Genomic DNA, 9,793 nt, shown 5'->3' with positions numbered 1-9,793 from the left:
CACCCCCGTACCTTTGGATCATAACTAGATGACTTAAAATTCTCAGTGCAATAAATATACATGCTATGGAAATTATCATTATAGTGTGTCGATGACTGGGTGATAACAATGAGAAAAGCCTGTGTGTGTTCCGTACAGACACAGTCCCCTTTTCAAGTTTTTTTTTTTTCTTTTTTAAATCTATGGACTCAGAGCCTTTGTCCAGAGGGCTGATGCGTGAATGGAAGCAGAGACGAAATGATGTCAGAATAACCAGTGTGCGTTTGAAGGCAGAAGAGCCCTTTATAATCTGACTGTGAGGCTGGAATGGGATGGGGAGACAGGCCATTCATTAACTGCTACAGGATGGAGGGAGAGGATAGCCAGGTGAAGCCAAAGCCTGAGCAAAGATGAAGGGTGCACGGTGTGTAGGGGAAATGGGAACTACCCAGCATATCAGGTGCACCTGAATGAACCTCAATACACACATGATGCTCTTAGCATGTGGCTCCCAGATGGGAGTCAATGGGCTCATCACCGCATGGGAAAGTTGAATGTCCATATCCAAGTTTGAATTTCAAACACATGGGAAGTGCCTCTGGTCAGTTGTGTCCTCCTATAAAGGACATACCCTTGGGCCTCACTTTGCTGTTATTTAAGGGTTTCCTCTTTAACTAAAAGTCGTACTTGTCTTTGTACTTCCAGTACGGCCAAGTACAGCGTGTTGACATTTCTACCTCGATTCCTGTATGAGCAGATTAGGAGAGCTGCTAATGCCTTCTTCCTCTTCATTGCCTTATTACAGGTAATGGTTTTTAAGGACTTAAAGATTGCAAGCTCAATTATGTGTAAAATGAGATTCTTCTAGCAAGTGCCTTTATTGGAAAAGGGTTAGAATATTTACATAGTTTCCTTCCTCAAATTATCACTAAGGTGGACAGACCTAATCTTTGTATAAAACAGACATGGGAGGGAAGTCTTTGAAAAAAGTAGTTACCAAAGGGGAGCAGAAACTGGTTCTTGTGGGTCATACCTTGTCATGTTTACCTTTTCTTGTTCTTCATAATTTTATGATTGCACATTCATTATATTAGACATGATATTTCACTGTAACACTTCATACATATATACCATGCATGTATTTTGGCCATGAAGGTCATATTTTCGACCCATTTTCCTTTCAAAATACATTGCCAGGTTTTTAGGTAAACTTTCCAATGTAAACTACATAGCTAGGTCTTGAGTTAGTAGGCTTTTTGTTGTGTCCCAGAAATGAACCAGGCTAGCGAGAGTGAGGAGGGTTGAGCATCATGTCTTCCTTCTTTGTAGTGACTTTCATCCCAGTCTCTCTTCTTCTCTTACAGCAAATCCCAGACGTATCGCCAACAGGACGGTACACCACCCTGGTGCCATTGGTCATCATTCTAACGATTGCAGGCATCAAAGAGATTGTAGAAGATTTTGTAAGTTTTTGTCTCCGGATAATAAAACACTATAATATGACAGTTGATGTGCGTGTGGCTGGGTGTATGCTTATAACAGGAAACCGGGTTATCCTTAAGCAGTTCCTAGAGGAGTGGTAGTGTTTGCTGGGAGGAAGGTATACTATGAGAGTCCTAGACCCCTGGCCAGTGATTCTGGGGGGCTTCTATGTTCTATATTGTTTTGTAAATCCCTGGCTGCTGTTTATCATTATCACTCCTTGTATCCAACATTAGAGTGCCTGGATTCAGGTAGCAAATGAAGCTTTTAATTAGTGTTCTCTGCAAGCAGCATTATGCTTGATATGCCTGAAGTAATTTTCCAGTAATCTTTCTCCTCACGCGTCTTTCACTCTTCACTGGCCATAACCATGCTGCTATTATCTCCCTTGCTCTTTCTGTTTTACACACACATACACACACAGATGCACACACAGACACGCACACATACACACACAGATGCACACACAGATGCCCACACAGACACGCACACAGACACAAACAGACATGTGCAGACACACAGATAAACACATACACAAAGATACACACATACACACACAGACATAATACAGACACACAGATAAACACATACACAAACACACATAAATACACATAGAGACACACAGATAAACACACACACACAGACACACAGAGATACTCACAGACACACACAAACACACATACACACAAACACGATTCCCTCAACATACATATTTCATGGAATAACATAGTAAGCTAACCTGAGAATGCAACCTGCTGTTTGTTGCTGGGTTTATAATACTGAATCATTGTTTCAGGCTGTCCACAAATAACTGTGGGGAATTTGAAACTTTGAAGGGCTTGTAAATTATTAGAAGCAAAGTATAGTTACTTAGGCTTGGAATAGATCTCGTCGGTGCTGACAGATGGTGAACCACCCAGCTGAAATCTACAGCACTAGCATTGTAGCGTTCTTGGTCCCCGTTACCCTCTGATTTTACGGCTTTCCATTTCAATTATTCATTTGGAACATTTGAATGTAGGAACCTTTGCTTTTGTTTTTCTCCTGTAACAGAAACGACATAAGGCAGACAATGCAGTTAACAAGAAGAAAACAATAGGTAAGCAACCAGGCTCAATCACTTTCTCCATTGTTCATTTAGGATCAAGTCTTGTGTTTGAGTAATTCTAAATCAGTGGCTATTGATTAAATTGGAAATGTCATCTATAAAATCTTTAAAGAGAAAGAAGCGTAATAAAATAAAATGTTAGTGTTTATAGTAATATATTAATGGGGTTTGTATACATTGGGATTTTAGAAGATAGAATGTTCATAAATTAGTTAGTTTATGCCCCTAATAAGTTTCCCATATTCACAGCTTTTGTTTTTGTTCACTTTTCTCATTATCCTGGTTTTTAATCTTACCTCTGTTTTCTGTTGCTGGTATTGCTGCTGTTGGAACTGTGTAACACAAGGACTTTCCTACGCCTGGGCTAAATACGAATTTGCTTTGCTTACATGCACACATAAGTGTGTGTGTATTCACACACATATGTTGTGGAGTTGCACAGATGGATGCCCATTTGTGCATGGTTGGTCATCCACCTTGGATATGATTTGTGAGGATTAATAAGTACAACTTTCACAGAAGTCTTTTGGATTTGTAGATAACTGACTTTTAATCTTGAGTCCCCACCAATATTGATTGACCATGGCTCCTTGTTTCTTCTTTTACAGTGTTAAGAAATGGCATGTGGCACACCATCATGTGGAAAGAGGTAAGGATGGATTTTAACGATAATACCAGAAAATATCGATTTGAAGGCTTGTCTCAAACTGTGCATGTTGATGGCAGTATGAAGTTTGCTGTCAGGCCAAGGCTGTGCCTACTTCATGAATTTCTCTGTGCAGTCTGCTTTCCCATGAGGACTGGCCCTTGCTTCCTCCTTTCTGGCCTGTTCTAGAAGGACCCAGTGTAGCAAGCAGTTCAAGCTGTGAGCTTCATTATTCTCCCAGGATAGTTCTACAACCTCACAGTAGTTTACAGTTTCTGAACCCGGTGTGCGAAACATTTCCCCTTGGTCTGTCTTCTCTCCAAGATTCAAATGCTTAGAGTTGTTTTTACCTTCCTGGAATCTCACTTCAGATATGTTTGGGGGAAAGATCTCCAAGTGTGAACAGGATTCCCAGGCAGGGCTGTGGAGCGGGCTGCTGGTTTTTACCAATTCAGTGGTTGCAAGAGGGGTTTTCCTTCCTGCCGCTGGCAGTGTGACGCCCGGACACACGGAGGGAAGGTATCGTAGTTGGTTGTTGGCTGAAATCAACTGTACTGTATTGGTGTTTTGTATCTGAGAAGCCAGATTTTTATCCAGCTTCCTTAGCTGGGCCTTGTTGACGGCCACACGGTATTGATTTTTAAAGATGCCATTCATCATTCTGTCAGTCAAAACTGACTTTTTGGAAAAGAGACAACCCTATTTTAGAAGGGCAACTTAAAGTATTGTTTCTTGCTTAAACATCTGAGTTATAGTCAATGTCTCAATGTGTGTGTGTGTGTGTGGTGGGGGATGCTGCCAATGTGCCTATAGCAGTCACTGTGGGTTTTATTTGATTTTACCCAGTCTAGGAGATCCACCAACTCTTTAAAGAAAACTTCCCTTTGTAGTGTTTTGTAGGACACTACAACCCTTGAGGCCTCATTGGCCTTCAGACCTTTGCAAGTTCAGTGTGATGGCTCTTGGTCAAAAGGCAGAATTCCCAGGGGGAGAACTGGCACCTGTGCCACGGGAACCTCATTGACCCTCTGTCTTTCCAGTGGTCATCTGGCTGCTCTTCTCAGAATGGCACCAGCAGTGGCTTGGTACCACCACATGATGTTGTGAGACATGGAGTCACTGATTTCTGAGTTCAAGAGCAAGTGATCTTACAGACTCCCAGAATTCCTTCCTGTTCCCACACGTGCTTGGGGTATCCCCACCGCATTGTAGGCCCTGCTTAGATACACTGCAATTCCCATTTTCAATGCATTGTGGTGAGCCATCACCTTAAGCAGGCCAGTTAGCAGATGCTAGAGACTACCAACCATAGAATTTGTGATGCAATCTTCTCATATAGTTGTCCTCTCAACCAAGTAAGCTATCCTTGGCAACCAACACTGGTCAATCACACACCAGTCCTCTTCCCAGAATTCCTGAGTCAGAGTCTGAAGTTTACATTTTGACAAGTTCACAGGAAAGGCTACTGCTGGCCATATGGGCAGCTCGTGGGGGAACAGTGACTCTGGGGAGCTTGGTAGGGGTCGAGAAAAGCTGTTGTTCAAGACAGAGAGTAGGGAAGGGACACAAAGGTGTCCTCGAGAGCAGCACCCAGCAGCTTTCATGTGAGAGTATTGCATTTGAGACAGAGCCCCTGAGCTTTGCTTAACTCCGGTGATCTCAGAAAGGTAGATCTCAAGAGTTGGGATCAATTCTGAGAGTCCTTTAGCTGTTTTACAGTTGAGAGACAGGAGACTCCTTCTGAGGCTGCAGTGAATTCAGAGACCTGAAATAGTTTTTTGTTTTTTTTTTCCCTCATCGTACAAATTCTTTTTAGCAAGTATCACACAAGCCTGGAATGGTAGGCCATGTGTAAGAACACCAAACAGAATCTTCAGAATTCTGAGGCATCAGTTTCTCATTGGAGTTGAAACCTCTTAGCACCCAGATCCTAGAAATAAAGTGTCTTCTATTTAGAGATAAGAGAACATCATTTGACTTGTCTTCTTACTTTGATTTAAGAAAAAAAGAATCCACTGTTGTGGTAGGTGATAAATCTGCTCTCAAATTGTCCAGCAGTGGCATTGAGAGTTCCTTGCTACTCACCCTCATTCTGAGTTCCCGAATGAATGACCCACACACGTGTGCACGCACACGCGCGCGCACAGACACACACACACATGCACACGCACACACACACACATGCACACGCACACGTGCGCGTGCACACACACACACCCTTATATTTAATATGCCTTAATCAGTTTAATGGCTGGGCTACTCCCTAACTTCCACGTGGTTAACACACGTTCCATAGCTTTCTCATGGTTACACAGCTGCCCAGGGCACTCATAGTTGCACAGGCCAGCTTCAGAGCCACATGTGTCCTTCTACCTTGCCAGCTATGGAGATGTTTGAGTGTTTGAGATGAGTAAATATTTGAAAGAAAATGTGATCTTTATACTTGCTCACTCATCTTTTCTCTTTCCTTTCCTTCTTTGTTTTTTTTTCTTTCTTTTTAAAATACCTTTTAATTAAATACCACTGCAAAACTGCACTGTTGGGACTGGATGGTTGGCTTACTGGTTAAGACAGAAGCACTATAGGCACTAGTTGGACTCCTTGTAACTCCAACTGCAGGGGCTCTAACACCCTCTTTTTCACAGGCACTTTCACTAAGGTGCATATATGCACAGACAGACATAAACTATAATTAAAAATTAAAAATGCAGTGCGGTCATTTCTCAGTTTCTGTAGGGACTAGTCCCAGGTTGATAACAAGAGATATCAAAGTGTATAAATGTTTAAGTCCCTTATATAAAACAGAGAAGCACTTACGTAGAACAAGTGTGTATCCTCCCATGAATGTAAACTCTCTGGATTACAGAAAACCCAATGCAATGTGAACGCCATGGAAACAGTATTATGGTGTGTAGCTTAGGGGACAATGCCCGAGAAAGAGTGTGTGATGCTCAGCACAGAGGCAGCTTTTGATATCCTTGTTAATGCCATGGCTTTTCTTTTATGTTTTGTTTCGTTGAGACAGTGCCTCACCATGTAGCTCAGGCTGGCCTCAAAACTACAAGCTCTGGGATTCTAGGCATGCACCACCACTCTGGGTCATGGGTACTTCTCTTTGCAAGTAGTTTGCATTTGTAGTTGGTTGAACTCGCAGATGTGGAGCTTGTGGAGAGCCAGCTGTGGCACAGTAGAAACATCTGCCTGTTGTTCTTGTAGGGTGAACGTTGCGTACTAACTTTCTTCTTCGTGTATTTAACCACCTGTATCACATATGTGCTCTCTTTTCTTTTGTGCCTTCTGTCTGGTCCCTGGTCTCTAGGTGGCAGTGGGAGACATCGTGAAGGTCCTCAATGGGCAGTATCTTCCAGCAGACATGGTCCTGTTCTCCTCCAGGTCAGGTGTGCCAGTGGGCACAGGTTTGGAAATGAATGCTAAGGACAATGAATGAAGTGCACAAGCTTCATCCCCCTTCTCCATCACATGAGTTCTCCACCCTGCTCTCCCTTCACAAGCTGAGCATGCCTAATGAACTGTAGTTTTAGATTTTGGAGCATTTTGGATTTCATGTGTGAGATTTGAGATGTTCGGTTGTTAAAGTCTATGTAAATATTTAAAAATCTGAAATAGTCAAAAAATTGGGGGTACTTCTAACCTTAAGTGTTTTGTATAAGTTAGAGATACTCAGGGTGGAGCCTTGTCACTTATCTTCTCCTGCCTGGACCCTGGGTTGTTTTTGTTTTGTTTTGTTATTTTTTCCTTTTCATTTCCTTAGGTTTTTAGAACCCCCTTTGCTGGTATTGACTGCTTTAGCTCCCAGCAATTCTAGGGTATTCCTCACCGGTCAAGACTCTAGTTAAAGAGGGTGAGTGTTTAATGACACCTAGGAGGCGACAGAGCTGAGACATCAGCACTTTCTTGGTCAGTCCAGCCAGCTGTCTGTCCTTTAGCATTCAGTACTGCTAGTGAACAACTCCTCTGAAATTCAGAGACGTATTCTCAGCACAGACACAACCTGCTGATAACCTTGCTTGTCACTCTTTCTGCCCCCAAACAGCTGCTGCACACTGGGTAGTTTTGTATCAGAAACAGCCATCAGCACACAGGAGTGTGTAGAGTCACACACTGCTGCCCTTAGCTTTCTTGACTTCATGAATAAGTGGTGTAATATATTACAAAGAAGGAAAGCCAAAGTGCGGGTAACAGAGACCTTCTCTGTTCCAGAAGTTCAAGATTGTGCTAAGCGTCGTTAGGACCGTGACACTCCCTCGATAATACGCCACTGGGAAATGCGGATGCTCAGGCTGTTTGTAGCTGTGTGGGGTTTATCCCTCATTAGAAACCAAGCCCAGCATTGACTCTCACTAGGGATAAAATGTGTAAACTATTGTAAACCAAATGTGTAAATCTACAATGGACCTAAACTATTGTAGGGGGAAAGAGCCATAAACATGGGGTATGATTCAATATTTATTTGGCCATATTCGATACCAACAAAGAAACTCTTAGGAATATTAAAATAGAAGTCAGTTGGAGGTTTGGGCCAGGAAACTGGTCTGTAATCTCAGGTAAGCTGGCTTACCACGGATGCTTTGCTGGGTTGACAATGGATTTGGGGTACTCCCTTGTATCTGAGTGGGGTTTTGTGTGAGCAGCCTGATCAATGGCTTTTGATCCCGATACAGGAAAGCCAAGACACAGAAAGCTTAAACATCTTTCCAAGGTCATATGGAAAGTCTCATCGGGGGCTTTAAACTTGGCTAGTGGGTTTCAGAGTCCTATCTCCGCCACTACCTGGGCTTACTAAAGCCGGAAGGCTGGAGGAGAGGCTATATGCCTTTTGACACGGTGAAGCGTGTAGGGAAACAAAGGCCTACCACATTTGTGCCTTTTCTTTTAACTCCTATGGCTCTAATTTTCCTCAAAAGATATGTTTGTGCTGGGCCTGCCAGGGTAGCACTATTGGTCAGGGGCAGGAGGGTCCTCAGCCTTTAAGAATTACTCTACCTCTGTGGGTGGACTTTATTCCCATTCTAGAACCAAGGCATGCCTGCTTCTTATCCACCCTATTATTATCTCGTCAAGACCAAGCATATGGAGCTGAAACTGGATTCTGGTGTCTAGTCCAAAGAGTATGTGCCCCCGCCCCCTTTTCTCAGTCACTGCTTGGACTAGAACAGCGCTTGTAATGGTGCATGTCAAGGGCCAGCAGCAGTTTCCTTATCAGAGGTCTCAGGAGCTGGGAATCTGTGGAGAGGATAATACTAACATTGGCCTTTCCCCCTTCCTTATAGTGAGCCCCAGGGGATGTGCTATGTTGAAACTGCTAACCTGGATGGCGAGACGAACCTTAAAATACGACAGGTAAAGTCACTTCACACTTGTGCTCTTTTAGGAAACCAGGCTGCAGATATCTGGTGCAGATATCCACTGTGCATCTTGTGGAGAAGATGTCATTTAGCCATGGAAGATTATCCATTAAACCTCAGTGGAATGGATAGAAGATTGTGCCCCCAGTTATGAGGGAAGCTTGTTGAGGAGGCCCAGGGCCTTAGAAAAGCAAGTTTTCTCAGCCCCCAGTGTGTCATATCTTCCCAAGCTCTGCCCACAGCGCTCCGGACAAGAAGATCCTCACGGGGCTGAGCTGAGAACTGAAGAGAGCAGCTACCTGGGTTTAGGGAGTAGAAAGAGCCAGATGCCTCAGCTTGCATCTCCAGTTGGAGCTGCTATTCTAATAGTGGAGAGCCGAGTATTAGATACACCGTTTCCCTGCCTTGATCACTTCCTACCACGATTCCTGTGAGCCGCCTGGGGTGACCTACAAAATGTTTCCCTACCGTCTTGATTCCCAAATCCCTATAAACTGTACAAAATAAGTTCAAATATTTTTGTTCATTTTTAAGAACACCAAGGAAAGTGCCCAGGCCAGAGTGGGTCTGCTTATCTGGAAGGCTACAAAGTCTCTGAAAGATGTTTAAAGAAGCAATGTGTGACATTCAGGTGTCACAGTGAGGTCCGTAGGTGTGCACAGGCCAGAGAGTGGCCTCTGTGATAGAAGAGGAGTGCTGAATTTCTGCTGCCCATGCTGAAAAATGCAGAGTGACACTGAATGGAAGTTTAGATATAGATTATCTAGTCATTGGAGATCTCCTGATTGGCTACCACATTTATAGCTCTCTTGGTTGAGTTAACCCTGCCTGGGCTGCTCTGTCATGCCAAGCTAATTTGCCATGCCAGGCTAATCTACCATGCCAGGCTAATCTGCCATGCCAGGCTAATGAACCATTGTTCCGAAACTAAAAGAGGAAGCTGCATAGAGAAAAACAGACATCCTAGGAGAAACTGATAAAGCAAAGCCCATGGCACAGGGAGGAATCGGGAGAAGCCATAATCAAATATAGTGCATGAAAAATTCTTTTTAGATTAAAAAAAAAAAACCCAAACTCTGGCACAGGAATAAATTCAGTACAAAAGAAATACAAATAAATAAATACCCCTATTCTTACACACATTGCATGATAATATAAAGAGTAGTTTTTTCATGAATAAAAAATACTAGGGATTTGACTCTTCTTTTTTTT

General features: G+C 43.1%; 1 protein-coding gene across 10 annotated transcripts in view; it reads left to right on the top strand.

Annotated features, from left to right (window-relative positions):
* The window catches only part of Atp8a2 (ATPase phospholipid transporting 8A2), a 554,904-nt gene that overhangs the window by 149,611 nt on the left and 395,500 nt on the right, over positions 1-9,793 (top strand). For 9 of the 10 annotated variants that reach the window (XR_004116436.1, XM_031362595.1, XM_031362598.1 and 6 more), the window contains 6 exons: positions 685-784; positions 1,344-1,442; positions 2,515-2,560; positions 3,178-3,218; positions 6,535-6,608; positions 8,507-8,576. Coding sequence is in view for 9 of the 10 variants with exons in the window: in XM_031362595.1 (XP_031218455.1) it covers positions 685-784; positions 1,344-1,442; positions 2,515-2,560; positions 3,178-3,218; positions 6,535-6,608; positions 8,507-8,576 (430 nt within the window). In the remaining variant the exon portion in view is untranslated. Of the gene's footprint in view, positions 1-684; positions 785-1,343; positions 1,443-2,514; positions 2,561-3,177; positions 3,219-6,534; positions 6,609-8,506; positions 8,577-9,793 lie in introns of those variants that run through there. The other variant, XM_031362603.1, reaches the window with a different exon arrangement.

The sequence above is a fragment of the Mastomys coucha genome, unplaced genomic scaffold (assembly GCF_008632895.1).
Source record: "Mastomys coucha isolate ucsf_1 unplaced genomic scaffold, UCSF_Mcou_1 pScaffold9, whole genome shotgun sequence".
NCBI lineage: Eukaryota > Metazoa > Chordata > Mammalia > Rodentia > Muridae > Mastomys > Mastomys coucha.
This window is presented reverse-complemented; position numbering and strand designations above follow the sequence as displayed.